Source organism: Pelodiscus sinensis, chromosome 11, assembly GCF_052426305.1.
Source record: "Pelodiscus sinensis isolate ZL-2025 chromosome 11, ASM5242630v1, whole genome shotgun sequence".
Lineage (NCBI taxonomy): Eukaryota > Metazoa > Chordata > Testudines > Trionychidae > Pelodiscus > Pelodiscus sinensis.
The window spans coordinates 51,513,364-51,536,961 of record NC_143062.1 but is presented as its reverse complement, the minus strand read 5'-3'; the positions used below and the strand labels follow the sequence as shown (position 1 = coordinate 51,536,961).

Genomic DNA, 23,598 nt, shown 5'->3' with positions numbered 1-23,598 from the left:
GCCAATTCACCTGAGGAAGTGGGTTTTGCCCACGAAAGCTCAAGATTCTGTATATTTTTGTTAGTCTCTGAGAGTGTGTCTAGACTACAGGGTTTTGTCGACAAAAGTGGACTTTTGTAGACAAAACTAAACCTGCATCTACACTACCGCCACATTCTGTCGACATAACGTCAACAGAACGCGGCAGTTTTGTCGACGGCGGTAAACCTCATTCTACGAGGAATAACGTCTTTTGTCGACAGAGGTCTGTCGACAGAAGGCGTTATTGCGTCTACACTATCCTTTGCGTCCACACTGTCATGTCAACAAAGCGGCTTGCTTTGTTGACAGAACCGGCTGTAGTCTAGACACTCTTTGTCGACCGATGCTTTGTCGACAGTATCTGTTGACAAAAGCCTGTTGCCTACATGTGCCCTGAGGTGCCACAGGACCACACAGTAACCGACAGACTAACATGGCCGCCCCCGAGGCCTATTAGTGATGTTTGCCCAGGCATTCCATTCACGAGTATGTGTTCTTTGGGAGCAATGGAAATCACGGTTAATTTCGCACGGAACTAGATGTTCAAAGCCCGTGGGCCAGGCCTCCTTGGTTTAACAGCCCCAGCGTTTGAAAATCAAACTTTTGGCTCTTTTATGTGCCTTGTTTATCGGGACACTTGGGGGCGGGTTTTCAAGCTTCCCCACAGCCATGAGGGCCAGAAATGTCCTTTAAACACCGTCTCCCTTAGGCCCGTGGCCGCAGGGCAGGGCGTTACGGAAAATACCTCCGAGAAAGAGCAAGCATTGGCCGTGCGACGCAGGCCCGCTGCACGGGACCGGCGAGCAGACCGACGAGCAGGCGGGCCCGGCGCATGGCAGGGCGTGTGGGGAGAGAGCCCTACCTCCAGAGTACATGTTGAAGGTGGCTGTCTTCAGGAGCTTCCCGTTTGTCCCTAGAGGGGGAGACGAAGTGGAGCAGTTAGGTGCTGGGAGGGAAAGGCGCCTGTGCTCCTTGCCACAGCCCTGCCGTTGGCGAAGGACATGGCCTACGGCAGGCCGAGCACAGGGGCTCGGCTGGGAAGGGAGCTAGCGCGCATGCGCGGCACCAGGCTGAACGGCCAGCAGCTCATGTTGGGCCCCGGCCCAGTAAAAGGCACCAGCTGGCACAGAGCAGCAGAGGCGGCTTGAGGGGCTCCCAAGGGCGGGGCGGGACCGTCCCGAGAAGCGGCGGAGCCCTGGGCCGCGAGGGGCCGGAGCTGCCGCAGCAACATGGCCTGAGGGGGAGGGAGCACTGGCCTCACACCCCTTCCAGGGCCAAGCTTGGCAGCGGGCCGGGGGCTTTGCCCACCCTGACAAACTCAGGGGGGGCGCTGGGACTAACGGGACAGGCCAAGAAAACGTTAAATGGTGGGGGAGGTTACTCCAGGAATTGAGACGGTTTTGGCCGGCAGCCAGTCATGGGCCAAACCCTGAGGTCAGGGCAAGCCTCAGCTAATTAACAGACAACTAATTAATTAACTAATTAACTAGCTATAGACCGAGAGACCCAGGAGTCATGACTGGTCCCTCTGATACGCCCGTTTCCTTCCCGTTGAGGCGGCTGCTGTGGGGATGAGGCGTGGCCCCAGTGCACAGGAATGGCTGGAGCACGCAGCCGTGCGGGAGGCGCCATTCCCAGGGCTGGGGCGGGGCAGGGCCCTGGTCTGGGAAGGGAAGGAAATCCCAGCCTGAGGACTCACCGTTCACCAGCGCGATGTTCAAGCCACTCTCGACGTTATTCTTTATTCCGCTCATGAGGCTGGAAAGAAACCCAGAGAGTGAAACGGCCGATGGCACCGGGCGCTGGCCGGGGGCGCGCTAGGCCAGCTACCAGAGCCTTGGGGCGTAGCGAGGAGGCCTTGTGGCACAAGACTCTCCAGCCCCTGTTCTCTCTGCCTGTCTCACTGCGCCCATGCGGCGTTCCCTTCTGCTCGGCGCGCCGGCGCTTCGTGTAGCCCGGGGCCGAGCCAGGCTCCGCGCTCTGCGCTTAGCGAGCCAAGCTGTGCGCACCCGACCCAAGTGGGGCTGAGCTGTCTCGCCAGGCCCGGCTGCCGCTAAGGCTCCTCAGCCCACCCCCAGCGCCCTCCTAGCCCGGTGCACAGGGCCTGGCGGGGGCGACGCTGATACTCACATCTTGTCCTCCAGGCAAATGGACGGCCCAACGACGTTGGCGGCGCCGCTGACCACTTTGAAGGCCAAGGAGTTTTCGGGGCAGCTCCTTTTGTTGTTGCACTTGTTCGGGGGGGGGTTGAGCTCTGAGGGGAAGGAGGAGCAGGCTGGGAATGGCGCAGGGGCCGCCTTGGGCATTTCTTGGCACAGGAAACCCGGCGAGGTTCCGAGGCCGGAGCCCAGACCCGAGGGGCGGGCTCTGCGGCCCCAGACACGTGTGGGCATTTGCATCTGACCTTCAGTGGTTGGGGCGCAGGGTGAAATTCCTTCCAGGAAGCGGCACCGCTTAGGCCACGTCTCCACTGCGAGGAGCGCGTGGGCACGCAGAGCGCGCAGACAGCCCGGCGCAAGCGGGGTCTAGCTCGCTCACCAGACCTGCCACGTGGACCCACGGGCCAGGGCCAGGGCTCAGCCTGCCAATACAGGGCGGGACGGGCCTTCTGCCAGGGGGCGTCACTGTGGAACACCCCCCAGGAGTTTCTTGTTCCTTTTCTGCTCAGGGCTGCGTGCCGATAGCGTGTCCGCATGGGCGGCGGGGGATGCGGGCGCAGAACTGCCAGCGCTGCCCAGGGGAGCCGGGGCCATGCTGCGCGCCAGGCTGGTGGCTGGGAAAGGCTGGGGCCGTGTTGCATGGCAGCCTCGGCCCTCAGCTGGGGCTGGGGGGAGCTTGGTCAAGGGGGAGGTTGTGAAGGGGCGTGGTCTCAGGGAAGAGGTGTGGCTTTGGACCGAAGGGGCGGTGTTTCGGTTGCCTTCCCCGGCCAGTGTCTGTGCCACTCTGAGCAACGAGACGGGCTGGGGGACGCTCCAGTGGCCAGTGAAGTGGAGGTCGCTGAGAAAAGGCTCCGTGGCCATGTCCCTTTGCAGGTGAAACACGGGCTCGGCCGGGGGACGCTGGCGCAGGTGGGTGTGGGGCTGGTGCCAAGGGGATTGCTAGCAGGGCGCATGGCGGTCGGGGTCTGCGTGTCCCTCCCATGGGCGGCCATCCCGGCAGCAGGCAAGGAGCAGAAAGAACGCCCGCCAGGTGGAGTCTATTCTCTCCCTGGGATGGCCGCGGGCTGGCGTCCAGTCACGCCTGGGAGCACCGGGGATGTCTGGTCGGACGTCCCGCCCGGTGGGCAGCTCGCCAAGCCCATCCCCGCAGCGCGAGCGCCCTTTGGGCAGGCGCCAAGCCCCGAGAGCCGTGTGCTGCCGGAAGGCTGCTGCAGAGGGGCTCTTGGAATCAGTGAGGGGGCAGAACCAGGGCCTCAGGGTGAACAGCTGGCAACAAGCCAGGCCCCCAGGACGAGGCCCTGGCCCGCCTGGTGTTGCCAGTAAAACTTCCAGGTGCCTAGGGGGCAAGCGGTCACCCGGGGCCTTGTAAACTGGGCTGGGTGCTGCGTAGGAGCGCCCCGGGAACGGCGTACTCACTGGGCAGATCCGCGCCGGAGCCTGCGGAGACAAAGAACAGAAGGACACGTCTGAGCCCCCCGTCCGCTGGCCGTGTCCCGACCAGAGAGACCGGGCAGCACAGGGGAGACCGGCCCGTCCAGCTAGCCCACGCCCTGCCCCTGCTCTGAGGGAACGGGGCCGGCGCGGAGACTCGGCGCCTCACCAAAACGCCCGCACTCGTCCGCACGAGGCGAGAGGAATTGTGGCCTTTGTCCGGCAGTGGCTGAGCCCACTGGGCACCAGACAACCCCTGAGCCAGCGAGTGCGGGGCCAGACGCCTGCACCCCGCCCCGGAACAGCCCCGCTGCTCGTTCTAGCCTGGCAAGCACTGAGCTTGGCTGCCACAGGCGGTTTTCTGCTGTGCCCACGTGCCACACCCCCCCCCCCCCCGCTGTGGGCACTAGGGATGTAACGGTGGAGTCAGTTAACCGATTAAGCGCTAGGCAAAAGCTGATTGGCTAACGCTCTAGACTACACGCAGTCCTCCCTCCCTGCCAGTTAATTTTTCAGCAGGTTGGCCAGTAGTCCAGCTCAGTCCTGGCTTGCCCGGGTCTGGGACCGACCCCACTGCGGCTCTGCATCGAAAGTGTGTTAGGAGCCAGGCGGGCAGGCAGGAGCTCAGATCCCCTCTACACAGGGGCTGCTGCCGCCCCACGGTGCTGCCTCTGTATTGGAGGCAGCAGCGCAGGGCACCAGGCAGCCGGTCCGCAAGGGGAGCTGGGTTTTAAACTGGCTCCCCCCATGGATCAGCTCCTGCCTGGCACCCCGTGGGAATGGGGCCGGAGCACACTGGCTGCCGGCCCCGCCCCCGGGGACTATCGAATAGTCGAGTAACCGGTAAGAATTCGTGCGGTCACTCGACCATCCAATGAACCGATATTTACCATCCCTTGGGGGCACTCAACGGCGCTCAGCACCCGGGAGCAGGGCCAGCTGACTGGGCGCCCGGCTACCCGTGCACTCCCCCTGCAGAGAGGGAAGCGAGCGCCTGCAATGCCATCCACGTGCCCGCCCTGCCCAGACCACAAGGCCCCGCGTGGCTAAAATGACCCATCCCGGGAGCTGCCCATCCAAGGGGAGGCTTGTGGCATTCCCGCCTGGCCCCCGCCGGCCTGCCAAGCCCCGTACCCTGCCAGCTCCGCAGACTGACGACCTTCCAGCTGGCGCCGAAGTACGTGTGCACGAAGAACCACGCGGTGGCCAGGGAGAACAGCACGGCGGTGACCCGGATCAGCCCTGTGCCGGGATGGAGAGAGCCACGTGGTCAGTCGCAGCGCCCAGCGCGGGGCCCGGCTCACCCCCCGGCCAGTCTCCGTGGGGTCAGTCGAGGGGCCCGGCTCACCCCCCGGCTAGTCCCAGCGCGGTCAGTCGAGGGGCCCGGCTCACCCCCCCCGGCCAGTCCCAGCGCGGTCAGTCGAGGGGCCCGGCTCACCCCCCGGCCAGTCCCAGCGCGGTCAGTCGAGGGGCCCGGCTCACCCCCCGGCCAGTCCCAGCGCGGTCAGTCGAGGGGCCCGGCTCACCCCCCGGCCAGTCCCAGCGCGGGCAGTCGAGGGGCCCGGCTCACCCCCCCCGGCCAGTCCCAGCGCGGTCAGTCGAGGGGCCCGGCTCCCCCCCCGGCCAGTCCCAGAGCGGTCAGTCGAGGGGCCCGGCTCACCCCCCGGCCAGTCCCAGCGCGGTCAGTCGAGGGGCCCGCCTCCCCCCCCGGCCAGTCCCAGCGCGGTCAGTCGAGGGGCCCGGCTCACCCCCCGGCCAGTCCCAGCGCGGTCAGTCGAGGGGCCCGCCTCCCCCCCCGGCCAGTCCCAGCGCGGTCAGTCGAGGGGCCCGGCTCACCCCCCGGCCAGTCCCAGCGCGGTCAGTCGAGGGGCCCGGCTCCCCCCCCGGCCAGTCCCAGCGCGGTCAGTCGAGGGGCCCGGCTCCCCCCCTGGCCAGTCCCAGCGCGGTCAGTCGAGGGGCCCGGCTCCCCCCCCGGCCAGTCCCAGCGCGGTCAGTCGAGGGGCCCGGCTCACCCGCCCGGCCAGTCCCAGCGTGGTCAGTCGAGGGGCCCGGCTCACCCCCCCGGCCAGTCCCAGCGCGGTCAGTCGAGGGGCCCGGCTCACCCGCCCGGCCAGTCCCAGCGTGGTCAGTCGAGGGGCCCGGCTCACCCCCCGGCCAGTCCCAGCGCGGTCAGTCGAGGGGCCCGGCTCACCCCCCCGGCCAGTCTCCGTGCGGTCAGTCGAGGGGCCCGGCTCACCCCCCCGGCCAGTCTCCGTGCGGTCAGTCGAGGGGCCCGGCTCACCCCCCCGGCCAGTCCCAGCGCGGTCAGTCGAGGGGCCCGGCTCCCCCCCCGGCCAGTCCCAGCGCGGTCAGTCGAGGGGCCCGGCTCCCCCCCCGGCCAGTCTCCGTGCGGTCAGTCGAGGGGCCCGGCTCACCCCCCCGGCCAGTCTCCGTGCGGTCAGTCGAGGGGCCCGGCTCCCCCCCCGGCCAGTCCCAGCGCGGTCAGTCGAGGGGCCCGGCTCACCCCCCCCGGCCAGTCCCAGCGCGGTCAGTCGAGGGGCCCGGCTCACCCCCCCCGGCCAGTCCCAGCGAGGTCAGTCGAGGGGCCCGGCTCACCCCCCGGCCAGTCCCAGCGCGGTCAGTCGAGGGGCCCGGCTCACCCCCCGGCCAGTCCCAGCGCGGTCAGTCGAGGGGCCCGGCTCCCCCCCCCGGCCAGTCCCAGCGCGGTCAGTCGAGGGGCCCGGCTCACCCCCCGGCCAGTCCCAGCGCGGTCAGTCGAGGGGCCCGGCTCCCCCCCTGGCCAGTCCCAGCGCGGGCAGTCGAGGGGCCCGGCTCACCCCCCCCGGCCAGTCCCAGCGCGGTCAGTCGAGGGGCCCGGCTCCCCCCCCGGCCAGTCCCAGAGCGGTCAGTCGAGGGGCCCGGCTCACCCCCCGGCCAGTCCCAGCGCGGTCAGTCGAGGGGCCTGGCTCCCCCCCCGGCCAGTCCCAGAGCGGTCAGTCGAGGGGCCCGGCTCCCCCCCCGGCCAGTCCCAGCGCGGTCAGTCGAGGGGCCCGGCTCACCCCCCGGCCAGTCCCAGCGCGGTCAGTCGAGGGGCCCGGCTCACCCCCCGGCCAGTCCCAGCGCGGTCAGTCGAGGGGCCCGGCTCCCCCCCTGGCCAGTCCCAGCGCGGTCAGTCGAGGGGCCCGGCTCACCCGCCCGGCCAGTCCCAGCGTGGTCAGTCGAGGGGCCCGGCTCACCCCCCGGCCAGTCCCAGCGCGGTCAGTCGAGGGGCCCGGCTCACCCCCCGGCCAGTCCCAGAGCGGTCAGTCGAGGGGCCCGGCTCACCCCCCCGGCCAGTCTCCGTGCGGTCAGTCGAGGGGCCCGGCTCACCCCCCGGCCAGTCTCCGCGCGGTCAGTCGAGGGGCCCGGCTCACCCCCCCGGCCAGTCCCAGCGCGGTCAGTCGAGGGGCCCGGCTCACCCCCCGGCCAGTCCCAGCGCGGTCAGTCGAGGGGCCCGGCTCACCCGCCCGGCCAGTCCCAGCGTGGTCAGTCGAGGGGCCCGGCTCACCCCCCGGCCAGTCCCAGCGCGGTCAGTCGAGGGGCCCGGCTCCCCCCCCGGCCAGTCCCAGCGAGGTCAGTCGAGGGGCCCGGCTCCCCCCCCGGCCAGTCCCAGCGCGGTCAGTCGAGGGGCCCGGCTCACCCGCCCGGCCAGTCCCAGCGTGGTCAGTCGAGGGGCCCGGCTCACCCCCCGGCCAGTCCCAGCGCGGTCAGTCGAGGGGCCCGGCTCCCCCCCCGGCCAGTCCCAGCGCGGTCAGTCGAGGGGCCCGGCTCACCCCCCGGCCAGTCTCCGTGCGGTCAGTCGAGGGGCCCGGCTCACCCCCCCGGCCAGTCTCCGTGCGGTCAGTCGAGGGGCCCGGCTCACCCCCCCGGCCAGTCTCCGTGCGGTCAGTCGAGGGGCCCGGCTCCCCCCCCGGCCAGTCCCAGCGCGGTCAGTCGAGGGGCCCGGCTCCCCCCCCGGCCAGTCTCCGTGCGGTCAGTCGAGGGGCCCGGCTCACCCCCCCGGCCAGTCTCCGTGCGGTCAGTCGAGGGGCCCGGCTCCCCCCCCGGCCAGTCCCAGCGCGGTCAGTCGAGGGGCCCGGCTCACCCCCCGGCCAGTCCCAGCGTGGTCAGTCGAGGGGCCCGGCTCACCCCCCGGCCAGTCCCAGCGCGGTCAGTCGAGGGGCCCGGCTCCCCCCCCGGCCAGTCCCAGCGCGGTCAGTCGAGGGGCCCGGCTCCCCCCCTGGCCAGTCCCAGCGCGGTCAGTCGAGGGGCCCGGCTCACCCGCCCGGCCAGTCCCAGCGTGGTCAGTCGAGGGGCCCGGCTCACCCCCCGGCCAGTCCCAGCGCGGTCAGTCGAGGGGCCCGGCTCACCCCCCGGCCAGTCCCAGAGCGGTCAGTCGAGGGGCCCGGCTCACCCCCCCGGCCAGTCTCCGTGCGGTCAGTCGAGGGGCCCGGCTCACCCCCCGGCCAGTCCCAGCGTGGTCAGTCGAGGGGCCCGGCTCCCCCCCCGGCCAGTCCCAGCGCGGTCAGTCGAGGGGCCCGGCTCACCCCCCCGGCCAGTCCCAGCGCGGTCAGTCGAGGGGCCCGGCTCACCCCCCCGGCCAGTCCCAGCGCGGTCAGTCGAGGGGCCCGGCTCACCCCCCGGCCAGTCCCAGCGCGGTCAGTCGAGGGGCCCGGCTCACCCCCCGGCCAGTCCCAGCGCGGTCAGTCGAGGGGCCCGGCTCACCCCCCGGCCAGTCTCCGTGCGGTCAGTCGAGGGGCCCGGCTCACCCCCCGGCCAGTCCCAGCGCGGTCAGTCGAGGGGCCCGGCTCACCCCCCCGGCCAGTCTCCGTGCGGTCAGTCGAGGGGCCCGGCTCACCCCCCGGCCAGTCCCAGCGCGGTCAGTCGAGGGGCCCGGCTCCCCCCCCGGCCAGTCCCAGCGCGGTCAGTCGAGGGGCCCGGCTCACCCCCCGGCCAGTCTCCGTGCGGTCAGTCGAGGGGCCCGGCTCACCCCCCGGCCAGTCCCAGCGCGGTCAGTCGAGGGGCCCGGCTCCCCCCCCGGCCAGTCCCAGCGCGGTCAGTCGAGGGGCCCGGCTCCCCCCCCGGCCAGTCCCAGCGCGGTCAGTCGAGGGGCCCGGCTCACCCCCCGGCCAGTCCCAGCGCGGTCAGTCGAGGGGCCCGGCTCCCCCCCCGGCCAGTCTCCGTGCGGTCAGTCGAGGGGCCCGGCTCCCCCCCGGCCAGTCTCCGTGCGGTCAGTCGAGGGGCCCGGCTCCCCCCCCGGCCAGTCTCCGTGCGGTCAGTCGAGGGGCCCGGCTCCCCCCCCGGCCCGTCTCCGTGGGGTCTGGCTGAACTCTCCTCCCCCTTCGGGTACTGGATCACAGGACTCTATTTCATCAGCTGCCGGCAGAGCCGGGGGGCAGGCCCTGCCCCTCCCCCATGCCCCCTTCGCTGTGGCCCCGCACTGGGGCAGGACGGGGCCCAGCGACCCCCAGCAGTGGCACCAGGCAGGCCACCCGCGCCAGCAGGTGGGGCAGGAGAAGATCCAACCCCCAGCAGCCGCGCGAGGAGAAGAGCAGGCGCTGGTGCGGGGGCAGGATGTGGGGGAAGAGTTCTGTGTCCCCCCCGGATAGGAAGGGAGGGGGAGCGGTAAATGTGGGGTGCTCTGGCAACAGTAACTCCCCCCATGTGGGTTCCCCCTCAGCGTCTGGAGCCAATCGTTCTCCAAGCTCGGGGGGGCCCAGGCATGGTGCCAAGCCCTCGCCAGCCCCCCCGGGGCCGGCACATGGCAAGAGATCGAGCGGCCTGAGCATCAGACTGGGAGCCAGGCTCTGCCACTGGCCCACCGGGCGACTCTGGGCAAGCCATGGTCTTTCCGTGCCTCAGTTTCCCCTGTTACAGCTAAATACCGTGCGCCTCCTGGGGCTTAGCCTGGGACGCACCGGGCGGAGTGGCTGGCCTGTGCGATGCAGGTCAGTCTAGGCGACGCTCCCGTCTCTTCTGGCTCTGTTACCGAATGCACCTGGGGGGCGCTGAGGTCCGTGGGCCCCAGGTGCTGGTAACTGCAAAGCATCCCCCACCCGCTGCTCTGAGAGGGACCCTGACACACTCGAAAGCCACAGCGCTCCGAGTCCTTCTTGGGGACCCCCAGCTGGGAGCCTCCGGACCCCCCAGCCCCGCCTCCTCCCACTCAACAGCCTGGTGGCTGCCTGTAAAGCCCCGGTCAGCGGAGCACACGGCTCTCCTGCCTTGGAGGGGGGGCTTGAGAAACCATCTCTATTGCCTGGGAACGGGGCGTGGGGAGGCAGCCCCCCTTCTCCCGCCCGGAGGGGTCCCGCCCACAAGGGCCACAGCCCGGAGTGTGGAGTGACTGACACGGCTGCGCACCTAGTCACGTGGGTCCTGGCCCCCTCGCTGCACACGGGGACGGAGAGGCCTGCGAACGAGAACCAGGTCCAAAGAACAAAGGGAGCTGTTTTATAATCCCTGTGAACGACAAACACCCTTCCTCCGCTTACCCGCCAGCCTCATGGTAGCGCCCGGCCCCAGTCAAAGATCCCAGGTCAATCTGCTGAAAGAAACAACCAAAAAATAGTGTAAAATGTAACAACCATCCAACCACACACCCCCACCGGATCCAGCTGCGAAGGCTCTTGCAGCGCTCTGGCAAATCAGCTCTCCACGGCTCTAAAAGGAGACGTGTTCGTCACACCCTCTGACTCAGAGAAGACTTGAGAAGTTTCTCAGGGGAGGCAGGCCCCCAGCCCCACCCCCTCTGCTGAGGCCCCGCCCCCAGCCCCACCTCCAGCCCCGCCCCCTCTGCTGAGGCCCCGCCCCCCAACCCCACCTCCAGCCCCACCCCCTCTGCTGAGGCCCCGCCCCCAGCCCCACCTCCAGCCCCGCCCCCTCTGCTGAGGCCCCGCCCCCAGCGAGGGGAGGAGGAGAGCAGCGTGCCGAGTGTGCGCGCCCCCCACGATGGGACGGGTAATGCTCGTTTGGATAATTGTCAGAGGTTTTCTAATGTTGGGCTCCGCTCTGTTTGACCCGCCGGCGCTGTTGGACGCTTACGTCATTCTTAAGACCGGCCTTAGCCGCTCACCGCTCAGCCTTTGACCCCCAGGGATCGATTCTATGTTCTATTCCAAAAAGGACCCGGTTTTCCCCATCGGCTGCTGCCTATAAGACGAGGGTTTAAACCTACTCAAGCGTGATAGCACCTCCCGCGCTACAGACGCTTGGCGCCACCGGAAGGGAGGTGCCTAGGGCAGGGGCGGGCAATACTTTCTGCCCAGGGGCCACTTCAAAGAATTTTGAAGTAGCCCTGGGCTACCCCAGAAGAGGCGGTGCCTAAACAGAAAGGGGTGGGGCCTAAGCAGGATGGGGCGGGGCTACCCCACCCCCAAACCATGACTGGAAGCAGGGTGGGGGCAGAGCGGAGGAGGCTTCGGGTGCTCCCCTGCCCCCAGGCCCTAGCTGGCAGGCCGGATCCAGCCTGCAGAAGCCCTTTTGCCCACCTCAGCCTAGGGCCTGGGCTGGCTCGCTTGTTCCCCCCTTTAGGGCGTCTCGCCTCGTCCAGCCCCACCCTGCTCTGATGCCGCACTCCCAGCTCCGGGCCCCCCCGGCGCTTCCTTTTCTTGCCCGGCACGCGCCCGGCCAGGCCGGCTGGGACTCATCGCGCCAGCGGCAAGCGTTGGGCTTGACGGTGCCACCGGACTCCCGCGCGTTGTCACGGATTTCGAACAGGCCCGCGAGCTCGCCAGAGCCCCGGGACCGGCTCCGCGACAGTCAGGGCTTGCAGACAGCAGCGCGGCGCGCCCGGTGCGGGGGCGTTACCAGACTGGCTCAGTGCACAGGAGCCCTCTTGCTCGGAGGGCCACTGGCGAGAAGCTGGTGGCCCCGGGCTCAGAGCCAGGCCCGCCCTGCGGCCAGGCCAGGGAGAAGAAAAGGGGGGTGAGTCCAGCTCTTCTCCGGCTCCGAGACCCCTCCCCTCGCTCAGGCGCCTGGCCCAGCTTCCTGCGGTTCTGGGAGCCTGGCCAGTGAATTCTCCTCCCGGCCCCCGCCTGGCAGCCTTGGGCCCTGCCCACCCGCGGCGACTTAGCAGCCGGCCCGCCGAGGCCCGAGAGCGTCTCCTGCAGCGGCTGGGGCAAAGGCCAGAGAAGCCGGGAGACACACGCACTGCACCTCCTGGTGGCCCACAGGCCCCAGGAGCAGGGGAGCGTCACAGACCCAGCGCACGGACCTGGAGACGGCTCCGGGCACCCTGAACGGTCCGACCTGCTCGGCCGGGTCCACGCCTCTCGCAGGCTCACATTCCACACCCCATGCCGCCTCCGCCCTGAGCCTGCCTGAGCGCCGGGCTCCCTCCCTGCCCAGCCCTGTCCCGGGGTAGGCCCACGCCCCCGTCCTCAGAACTCTCTGCCCAGGGAGGAGCACGGTGCCGGGGGACAAGGCTCCACCCTGCCAGATTTCAGGCCACACAGCCTTCTCTATGAGGAGGCTCTCCGAGAAGGACTTCCTCTCCCTGCTGTGCTGTGCATATCCCCCCCGGAGAGGGAGGGGCGCCATGTCAGAGCTTGGTAGAGGGGGGCAGCGTTAACCAGGACCCCAGTCCGGCTACTTAGGCACCTGAAAACTCCTGGGTTTTGGCCGGTGACTAACAGGCAGGAAGAGTTCTCCTGATTCGTACATAACGACAAAACTAACACACACCAATGACAGCTGCAGTTTAAGTGCATTTGTACATTTCCAACAAACAGCAAGATATTGCTAATCCCTATCTTAGGGTGTCAGTTTTGGAGCCTCAACACAAGTTTCATAGAACTGGAAGGGACCCAGAGAGGTCATCGAATCCAGTCCCCGGCCCTCACGGCAGGACCAAGCACTGATCATCCCTGACAGGCGTCTGTCCACCCTGCTCTTACATATCTCCAGTGAAGGAGAGTCCACAACCCCCTTGGCAACTTCTTCCAGTGTTAAACCACCCTGACAGGCAGGAAGTTTTTCCTAATGTCCGACCCAAACCTCCCTTGCTGTCAGCAGAGGTCCCCAAACAGACCCCTGCGGAAGCCCACTTGGTCTGCCCTTCCAGCATGACTGTGAACCGTTAATAACGACTCTCTGAGAAGGGTTATCCAGCCAGTTATGCACCCACCTTACAGTAGCCACCCAAAGGTTGATACTTTGTAAACTATCTTTAGTAGAGATAAATACAATCTGCTTAGCCTTGTGATTAGTGTTATTTTTTAAATGTCTTATGGCCCATGTTGCGAAGAGGAGAATGTGACAGTTCATGTCTCCCAGGAATGTTTATAAGTCAATACATTCCTGAAAATCAAGATATGAGCTAAAGCAAAGGATAATGCCGTGGGCTCGTCTGGGGTGGGATCAGTCAGCAAAAATAGAATTGCCAGATTCCTACTGAATCAACAGTCCTCGTTCACCTCCACAAAACACGGTTGCCCCAAAGTAGCCCAATCCATTTACTTACCCGTTTTCTGTATTACCCCATGGGGCTGCACCTTTAAAAAGGATCCCTCCCAAGAGTATAAGTGTCCGATGGGTGCTAGCAGCACAGATCTATAGCAAACCCATTTTGTCAGGCAGATCTCGGCTTGAGTTTATTGACATGGTTGATGCAAATAGTAATGAGAAAGTAGAAAGGGAGGTTTTGTGTGTGGCTCTGAGGAGTTGAGTATAAACATCACCGCTGCGGCATTCGCCGGAGGCACTCAGCCGGGCGAGATGCTGCCTCCCTCGGCAGGATGAAAGAGGAAGCAAACAGGAGCGGAGAGGCCTTGCCGGCGGGAGAGGGGCCGCGCAGCACGGCGGACACACCGCTACAAAATGGCTGCCTGCGCCGGGCAGCATTTGAACGTGTCTGCACGTGGGAAAGACCAGCAGCTCCTGTCCAGGAAAAGTCCTAGACGTAGCAAGCGCAATGGCCACGCTGCTGAGGCATCAACGTTTGTGTGGAGCAGGCTGCGTGGCCCCCCCAGGAACCTGACCCAGGCAGTCAAAGGGAAGTCTGTGAAGTCAAAGGAAAGTCTCGTGCGCACAAGTGAGACTGATGGGAAGAGGAGACTGCCCCTGGGGTGCTCCCGTTCCTGCCACCGCGGGAGGGCTGCAGATAGGGTTGCCAGATGGTTGAAACAACAATACTGAACATCGCCCCCCCCCCCCCCCCCCAAAAAAACAGGAAAAAATTCTGTCGAAGGGAAAAAAAATGGGGGAGGAGACCAAAGTTGTCGAGGAAAAAAAAAGGACTCCAAGTAAGCCAAAAAAAAAAAATAAACCAGCATGTCCCCCTTAAGAGTGAGTGCAGGGATAGGAACAGGGAGAGGTGAGCACTAAGACCCAGGGGAAAGCTTTGCTTCCCCTAGGTCTTTTAGCCAGCAGCCATTTTATGCTGGCAGCCTTGGGGAACCAGGTAAGCATGGGGGCTGGGGTCAGGGAGCTGGGAGTGTTGGGAGCCAGGGAGGGGCTGGGGGCAGAGGGGAGGCCGGGCGCTGAGTGTTTGGAGGGTTGCCAGGTGCCCGGCATTTTCACCTCCTGGCCAGGAAAAAATCAGAAAGTACTGGACATTTTAGGACATTTTAGGTGTCTGGTATTTTCTGATTTTTTTTACGGAACAGGAGGCGAAAGTACCGGGCTGTCCGGGTGGATACTGGACACCTGGCAACCCTAGCTGGAGACAGTGGGGAGGCTGTCGGTGTAACCAGGCCACGGCGGTGGGGGGACAGCTGGCCTTCGACAGACAGCTCCCAGGGTGTGGCTCCAGCTCTGCTGCTCTTGCAGCCACGCCCTGGCACGTCCCACGCGGGGCGGACCGGAGTGTGCCGGGGGCAGACTCTTGTGACAGGCCAGCCCGGGAGGGTGCGGCCGGCCAGGACGAAACCTGCCGCCATCACCTGCGTGTCCTGCCCCGCCCGCGCCTCCCTCAGCCTGCCTGTCTCAAAGGAAGGGAAAAGCGCCGCCCACGCTCCCAGCCCTGCCAGACTCAGCTCTGCCTTCCTGGCGCCAAGGGGGGTGAGGAGCAGACTGAGCTGGGAGGTCGCTGCCCCCGTCGGGCTCTGCGCTGGCTGCTGCAGGGCTGTTCGTGCCGAGAGGGAACTTGCCTGGGCCAGGCCTTCCGGGGGCGTGATGGGCCTGCCTCCTGTCCCCTCGGGAGAGGAGCAAGCAAAGAGCTGGCTGGAGGGGGGAAGAGACAGTCCTGCCGTGCCAGGGGGCCCGTTCCCTCTCCCCCCCGAAGTGGCGCCCGTGAGGACGGGGTGCTGCTGGCACCACTAACATAAACCCAGGCGCGGAGCCGTGGAAACCCACCGACCTCCTCCACACCAGCGCCCTTAGCAAGGACCGGCGCCAGGAAAGGGGGCGCCGGAAAGCAGAGGGAGGCAGGATGGCTGGGACGACCGGGCCGGCAAATTCAACCCCCATTCCAGTGTCACAGGCAACCCCCCTTCGCAGCAGCATCCAGCGCGGGCTGCACACGAAGGAGGGGGGCGGGGGCAGGCGACCTTTTCGCGCCGTGTTTCCCCAGGCAGGGTTGGCCCTTTGCACGGGCAGCGGCCTCACCGCCAACAAAGCCCATTGTGACCGGCCCCAAGCCCCCTGCATGGAAACCCGCCCCCCCGAGGGGCTCTTCTATGGCTTCCTCCCCTCGCCCGGCTTCTCGGCAGGCTGACCGCGCTGCAGGGCTGCAGGGAGATCAATGGCCCGGATGCACACGAGCAATCCGCCTTTCGGCGAGGCATTTACTCGTCTGTGCCATTTGTCTCGGCTCTAACCCCCGATTGAATCTGCCCCGGCGAATTTCGCAGCACGTCACTGAAGCTGCCCGGGGGTAATTTCATCCCGCTCGGTCCAGGACGCTCCCTTGTCAATGCGCGCTTGGAACGCCGTGAATCCGCGGGGACGGCACTGTCAGGCGTGGGGGCGGATGCCCACGGCTCAGCTTTGCGGATGGGGAGGCGGAGATGCATTTTGTACCCACGCAGGGCTCCCCGGGCGGGGTTTGGAAGAGCCACCGGAAAGCAAAGGACTGGGAAGCGAGCAGCCGGAGAGCAGGGAGGGCGAGGTGGTGGAAGAGGGTGGGAGGCGACATGCGCGTTGTTTGGCTAAGAATTCAAAACCTTTCCCAGAGCAAACCGATTCTGCAACAAACTTTCCCCAGGCCTCCCTTTCCTCCTTGCCAGGGCCCGTCACACTCTGGCCTTGAGGGACGTTCTACCTGGTTCATCTTCGATCTCTCCAAGGGCTCAGGAGAGACGTTCCCGAAAGGTGCAGGCAGCGGGGCCAGGGCCGGTACGTGCTGTTTAGGAACGTTCACATGCTGCACTCCACAGCGGAGGGAACCGGGTCGCTCCCTAGGGACGCCGTACAAGGCAGAACGCAGCAGGGCGGCCAGGCGGGGTCAGACCAACGGCCCATCCAGCCCCGTGTCCTGTCGGCCGCCAGAGGCCAGCGCCCGGTGCCCCGGAGGGGGGGACAGAAACAGGGAATCCCCCCCGTGACCCCTTCCTGCTGCCCACTCCCAGCCTCCGACAGGCCAGGGCACCATCCCTGCCAGCCTGCTCTCTCGCTTTGCCTTCTCATTTCACTGCCGCACCTCTCGCTCGCCTGGCAGGCTGAAGACCTCACCTCAACAACCCGGTTTAAACACACGCTCGCACACACACACACAGAGATAGAGACAGTGACAGTCACAGACAGACAGACAGACACACACACACACAGAGACAGTGACAGTCACAGACAGACAGACAGACAAACACAGGCACAGAGAGACACACACACACACACACACACAGATAGAGACAGTGACAGTCACAGACAGACAGACAGACACACACACAGACAGAGACAGACACACAGACAGACAGACAGACAGACACAGAGACAGAGACAGTGACAGTCACAGACAGACAGACAGACAGACACACAGACAGAGACAGTGACAGTCACAGACAGACAGACAGACAGACACACAGACAGAGACAGTGACAGTCACAGACAGACAGACGACAGACAGACACACACACAGAGACAGTGACAGTCACAGACAGACAGACAGACACACACACAGACAGAGACAGTGACAGTCACAGACAGACAGACAGACAGACACAGTGACAGTCACAGACAGACAGACAGACAGACACACAGACAGAGACAGTGACAGTCACAGACAGACAGACAGACAGACACACAGACAGAGACAGTGACAGTCACAGACAGACAGACGACAGACAGACACACACACAGACAGAGACAGTGACAGTCACAGACAGACAGACAGACAGACAGAGACAGTGACAGTCACAGACAGACAGACAGACAGACAGACACAGTGACAGTCACAGACAGACAGACAGACAGACAGAGACAGTGACAGTCACAGACAGACAGACACACACACAGACAGAGACAGTGACAGTCACAGACAGACAGACAGACACACAAACACAGGCACAGAGACAGACACACACACACACACACACACACAGACACAGTGACAGACACACACACAGACACAGAGACAGACACACACACAGACACACACACAGAGATAGAGACAGTGACAGTCACACACACACACACACACACACACAGACACAGAGACAGTGACAGTCAGACAGACAGACACACACACACACACACACAGACACAGAGACAGTGACAGTCACAGACACACACACACACACACACACAGACACACACACACACACACAGACACAGACAGAGACAGGGAGAGACACACACACACACACACACACACACACACAGGCAGGCGCACACACACACTCTCTCTCTCAGCACTACCCAGTTCTGAACTGACTGGAGCGTGGAAGAGACGCCGGAGGAAAAGCCGCACAGACCCAAGACAGGCCCGCACCCTGCCTCGTTCTCGCTTTCACCGGGCGGCGCTGGAAACGAGGCCCGCTCCCCCGCTGGCGCCCCCAGCCACGCGCCCTGGATTCTGTTGCCGCAGGGGCGGCGTGGAGCTGGACGCTTGGCTGCGCTCGGCTCTGGAACGCCCGCAGTGACGCTCAGGGCGCTGGCCGGGGTGCTCGGCAAGGCCTGCCGGTGCAGACGCAGCCGGACAGGTGCAAGCCCTTAACTGCGTAGGTCAGAGGGGCCGCATCCCCCCCACGGCGGGGCCCTCTGCCAGGCGGGTCCGTCTAACTCCGGTTCCTTCGCACCGGTGGGCGCCGTCGTGCTTGGCAGACGTGTGGAGAGCCCTGGCTGACAAAGGGGTCTCGGAGACTCGGGGGCCCAGCCAGTCCCCGGCTCCGTGGGCGGCTCAGTGCTGACTGTTGCGCGGTGAAACGTGCCCACGTGCATCAGGCCCGGTTCCAGGGGCCGGGGCGGGATTGCGTCTCGTGCGGGGGCGGGCCCGTGAGCGGGGTAAGGTTGGACGTGATGAGCTGGCTGAGCCCAGAGGATGCTGGTACCCGCCGGACGGTTTTTTGTGTTTCCTGCTCAGCTCAGAAAGACGTCCGGCCGGAGGTTGCGCTTGTGAGTCAATGGGCGAGTTTCCAGCTACGGCAGGGAGAGGAGCCAGGGTGAAAGGCAGGGCCCTGGGCCTTCACGGGGGGCCAAGCAGCTGGTGTAACGCAGCCCGGCTCCAGCGGCGGTCCCGGAGCAGCCTGGAGAAGTCACCGAGGCCACCAGGGTCACCACCAAGGGGCTGGCTCTGTCCCAGCAGCCCCGCACAGTGGAGACGTAGGTCGGCCCGGCCCCTCTCTGCAGGGCTGGTCCCCAGGGGCGAGGCTCATGGGGGAGGGAATTTTGGCTCTTGAGAGGGGGCCTGGGTCCTAACGTGCCCCAGGAGGTGCAGGTGCCTCCGGGGAGTCAGAATCACAGAACGCGAGCACTGGAAGGGGCTTCCAGAAATCAAGTCCCGTCCCCGGCCCTCCCGGCAGGACCCAGCACCGTCTGGACCGTCCCTGGCCGGCGTCTGTCCAACCTGCTCCGAAATATCCCAGGGACGGGGATTCCACAGCCCCTGGGCAACTGATCCCAGCGCTTACCCCCCTGACACTCAGGAAGCTTTTCCTAATGTCCAACCACAGCCTCCCTGGCTGCAGTTTCAGCCCCTTGCTGCTTGTCCTGTCCTCAGAGGGCGAGGAGAACGATTTCCCCCTTCCCCCGTGACACCCTTTTAGATACTTGCACACGGCTCTCATGTCCCCCCTCGGTCTTCTCAAAGCAGGATACTCGGCTACGGCCTTGTGCCTGGCCTTCCTGGGCAGCATTCGTAAAGAAGCAATTCGCGTCTCGGCCTGCTTCTCTCTCTCTCTCTCTCACGCGCGCGCACACACACAGGCACGCACACACACAGAGACACGTGCACATGCACACAGACACGCACACACAGAGACACACATGCATATGCACACAGACACGCACGCACAGACACACAGAGACACGCACACACACATGCAGACACACAGGCACGCACACAGAGACACGTGCACATGCACACAGACACGCACACACAGAGACACACATGCATATGCACACAGACACGCACGCACAGACACACAGAGACACGCACACACACAGAGACATGCACACACACGCGCACACACAGACTTGCACACACAGACATGCACACACACGCGCACACACAGACATGCACACACAGATGCGCACATGCACACACAGACATGCACACACAGACACGCACGCACACGCACACACTGCAGGTGTCTCTGTCTCTCTCTCAGCCCCTCTCCCTCTGGGCTGCGGTGACCGCGCCCTCCGGAGGGCAGAGCCGGGCTCTCCGGTGGGACGAGCGGGTTCCTCGTTTTGACCAGTTGGGGGAAGCGTGGGCGGCCGCTGCCGCGCGTCTGCTGTGTTTCCTCAGGCCAGAGGGCTCCGTCCACAGCAGTGTCCGGCCGTGGAGCAGCCAGGCCATCGCTGGGACGTATCCCGCCCTCAGGCTCCAGCCCTCAGTCCAGCTCCACAGCTCCCTGGCCGGGGGCAGCACGGAGCGCTGGGAGGAGCTCCTGGTAGTTGCTGAGCCCATCCCAGAGCCACCGTCACCTCCGCCTCTGCGGGGACTCTCCCCAGCCCGGCACCGGGGCAGAGCCGGCTCATTCCCCCCGCCCTGGAGCCGCAGGGGGACTCACGACAGGGCTCCAAGGGCTGTTCTGTGGGGAGCGAGAACACCCAGCCGCAGGACCGTACGAGCGAGAAAACACCCCCCGGTCAGGGGACTGACGTGGAGCCTGAGGCTCCCGGACAAGAGCCAGCCCCTCGCTCCTGAGGCTTGGGAGGGAACTTTCCCTGGCAGGAGATTTCTCGGGAGCTGCCTCCTGCAGGGGTCCTGCACTTTCCCGGGACCTGCTACCTGCCCAGGCGGGCCTTGGCTCGGAGCCAGTCTGGCAGCAGCAGGGTTCCTAGTGCACCCGGGCCCACCCTCCAGGATGTGCCCTGTGTGTGTCAGGCTGGGTGATAACGCAAGAGGCGGGCGGGCAGGAAGAACCTGTTCGACTGCAATTTCCCAGCCGAGCCACCCCCTTCTGCAGGCGCAGAAAGCAAACAGGAAGGAGCATTGACCCCCGCGAGCACAGGAGGAGGGAAGCAGAGAGATGAAGGGGTCTGAGCCACGGTGCCAGCAGAGTGCAGGTGGCTCTCACACCTGGGGCGCCACGTTTACTGTCCAGCCCCTCCACTGCCATTGCCCTGAGCGCTGTCTGGCCCATGCCGCCCGGGTCCAGCGGCCTTTTAAATCACCAGGCCCCGGCCAGCAGCTCCTTTTGTGCTCCCCTCCCGGCTCCTCTTCGCTGACCCTCTCCAATTTGTCAGCATCCCTCGGGAGCCGCGGACACGGGAACTGGAGCCCAGATTCCAGCAGGGGCCGCCCTAGTGCCAAATACTGCGGGGCAAAAACGGCTCTGCGCGGACTCCAGATTCCTGGGGCAAAACATGCGGGGACCACGTGAACTCTTCTGGCCCCTGCATTGCACTGGGAGCTCTCGGCCAGCTGACACCCCCCACGTCTTTTCCACAGTCCCTGCTGCCCTGGGCCGCGTAGGTGGGGCCTGTCTCCTTTGCTCCGCCCAGGGCCCAGAGCCAATGGCACAAACAGCCCTAACTCTCCGCAGGGCCAAACCTGGCTCTCAGCAGCAAGCAGCTGGAACCGTCCCCCAGATGTTCCTGCAAACCTGCACCCACCGGTGCAAAGGAGAACCAAGCCACGCCAGATGGTTGCAGGCTTGGTTTTTAATAACATCCCCATTGCGAGCTGCATGTGCTGGGCAGGATTTCAGATCAGCTAGAGAAGAACTAAAGCCTGTGTCCGCCTAAGGCCCAAGCCCCCTCCCCCAGCACTGGAGTCGGAGAGCACTAGCGTCTGGGCTCACAGATCTGCCACTTTTCTATTTTCTGTAGTTACAGCTCCCGTCGGCCTCCGCGCTGCGGTGTTTGAACAAGAATATTAAGCAACTGCTCTTGTAAAACAGTGCAGCGCTCATCACTGTGGTTCCTGATTAACATTACACAGGTACCTTGTCTTCTTGGACTCCGCCAGCTGGTTGTTTCTCTTTGCCGGTCTCCTTGTCATGTGCTGAAATCGTCAGGTCTCTCCTACACACGTGTGTACCATGGGCCTGATCCAGAACGAACTCTTCAGGTGCTACCAAAAAACCACCAGTCAATAGCTAGCAATAAGGACGTGCTCTTCGACTAGCCACGGACACAGCATTTTAATTAGCCACAGCATCTGGCGTGGGGACAAACCCTGTGTCTTTCGGAAGTACTTCTCACAATAGTCTGATCAGCAAACGATCAGAGCACACAGCAGACAGCCGGTTCTGTCTCCAGTCAGTCAATGGACATGCAGTAACAGAAACGGCTCAGGGCTTTCAAGCCAACTTTTGCCACAAACAACGCAGGACAAGGAACCCTTGCTGGGAAAACAGTGAGGAGTCCTGCGGCGCCTTAGAGACTAACAAAAAACTATCCGTAGGATCCCAAGCTTCCGTGGGTACAGCCCGCTTCCTCAGATGGGCTGGAAGCTGCTTGACACTAAATCCTAGGGGAGCTGTGAACACTCTAGATTTGCGTTAGCCTCTAAGGTGGCATGGGACCCCTTGTTGTTTGTAAAGTGACAGACTCACATGGCTGCCCCCTGCGTCTTGCTGGAAAAGTTTCCTCCGGAAGAGCAGATACACAGACACAAGGAAGGGTAACATCAGAGAGAGGAGTAGAAAGCCCCCCAAATTACTGCCTGTGAAATGTACCCTCCGATTTCTCTCTCGACTCCCCCTTGTTAGAGGAAGACGGGGTGAGAAGTGAACGCTGGGACTCGCTGCGTTTTATTTCCCTGAAACCTCCCTTGCAAGCCAGCTTGAGTCAGATTTAATTGTAAAAGAGATCTCCAGTAGTAACCAAAGCAAAGAACAAAAATCAGGTATTTTAATTCTATTTAAATCCTCTTTCCCAGCATTTTCCAGCACCACGAGGGCGCCGGAGCTCCTCTGCAGCTGAATTCAAATGTACATACCAAGGAAAAGGCCCCACAGGTGTCTTCTGTCTCTGAAAGCCACGTCCCAAGTGAGGTGCTGTCAGAGGGAGGATGGGACGGGTTTCTAACAAGGACTTGCAAGCCCAGCGATCCACAGGGCAGGGTGCATGGTACAGCCCAGCCCCACAGTGAGTCACTACACCCATCTCCTGTGAGCACCCTGCTGCCAGTCTAGTGCCTGTTAAATCAGCCGCAGTGAGTCCGAACAACCCACAAGAATGAGGAAGCTCGTGCGGTTCCGCACACGGAAGCTCCGCTCGACACGGACACAGATATCCGTGTGCACACAGAAGGCTCCGTCCCGGTTATCTCATAAAGGAGCTGAGTCCTTTGTTTAGTTCATTTCCTCCTTCGGCTTTGTGTTCACACTTGGCCGGCCTCCCCCGCTGCTCTGTCAACATATAAACCCAGGCAGATTAATGACCTATCCCAGGCTCGTATGCTCCTCTTTACTCTTCGCGTTTAAAGTAGCGCCCCTAGGAGCTGGAACAGCTGACGGATAAGCTCATGTACAGCCTGGCCCTCCCTGGTCCGGCGCCCTGGGCACCTGACTGGTCCCAAACAAAGGAGTTGGCCAGATCATGGGAGGTCAATTCTGACCTCCTACTACATGCCCCCTAGCCCAGCTCCACTTCTAGCTTGGCCACTGATCCCTCCAGCCACCGGCCCAGCCACGCTCCCGGCCCCGGGCTGCGCTCCCTGCCACCGATCCTCCGCCGGGACTCTGGGCCAGGAATGTCTCTGGTCTGGCAGGATGTTGCCAAACCAGATAGTCCTGGTTCCACCTGTACCCGCCGGCACATGCACAGTCCCACTGACGCCCGTCGGCTCCTTGCCTAAGCACGGGAAAGGTTCCCTGTGTTGTGCAGAAAGATTTCTGCCCCCTTCCCTTTGCTTTGCATTCGCTGGTGATCCAGGGCCTTTGTGTATAGCCGTCTTGCATCCCTTCCCCTGAACACGCACAGCCATGGGTACTTTAGCAATACTGGCCTTCCAGCAGTCTCCCTTTGCTCTGCTGGGGCCACTCACTCTATTTCCCAGCGATTCCTTGGGAATGCTGACGGGGCTGGAACGTCCTTAGTCCGCATTAACTGCTGGCAGAGAAAGTAAATAAAGAAGAATCATTTACTTGTTCCCATAACACAGGAACTAAGGGACACTGAACAAAATGAATAGGGAGCAGGTTTAAAACAAACCACAGGAAGTTTTTCTTCAGGCAGCGCACAGTTAACCTTGGGAACTCCTTGCCAGAGGATGTTGTGAAGACCAGATTTTAACAGAGTTCAAAAAAAGAACTAGATACATTCACGGAGGTTAGGTCCATCAATACTTATTAGCCAGGATGGGTAGGAATGGTGTCCCTCGCTTCTGTTTGTCAGGGGCTGGAAATGGAGGACAGGGGAGGGACCACTTGATGATTCCCTGTTCGGGTCACTCCCCCAGGGCACCTGGCAATGGCCACTGTCAGCAGACAGGATACTG

General features: G+C 64.1%; 1 protein-coding gene across 4 annotated transcripts in view; it reads right to left on the bottom strand.

Annotated features, from left to right (window-relative positions):
• The window catches only part of FAM3D (FAM3 metabolism regulating signaling molecule D), a 28,006-nt gene extending 5,544 nt beyond the window's left edge, over positions 1–22,462 (bottom strand). Inside the window, exons 1-8 of one of the 4 annotated variants that reach the window (XM_075938426.2) lie at positions 22,096–22,462; positions 21,098–21,225; positions 10,103–10,152; positions 4,746–4,853; positions 3,597–3,617; positions 2,152–2,275; positions 1,721–1,779; positions 884–934 (exon numbers count right to left, since the gene is read on the bottom strand). In XM_075938426.2, the coding sequence (XP_075794541.2) occupies positions 884–934; positions 1,721–1,779; positions 2,152–2,275; positions 3,597–3,617; positions 4,746–4,853; positions 10,103–10,115 (376 nt within the window). In that variant the 5' untranslated portion in view covers positions 10,116–10,152; positions 21,098–21,225; positions 22,096–22,462. Of the gene's footprint in view, positions 1–883; positions 935–1,720; positions 1,780–2,151; positions 2,276–3,596; positions 3,618–4,745; positions 4,854–10,102; positions 10,156–13,071; positions 13,230–21,097; positions 21,226–22,095 lie in introns of those variants that run through there. The other 3 variants (XM_075938425.2, XM_075938428.2, XM_075938427.2) reach the window with 3 other exon arrangements.
• Positions 22,463–23,598: the final 1,136 nt, after the last annotated feature.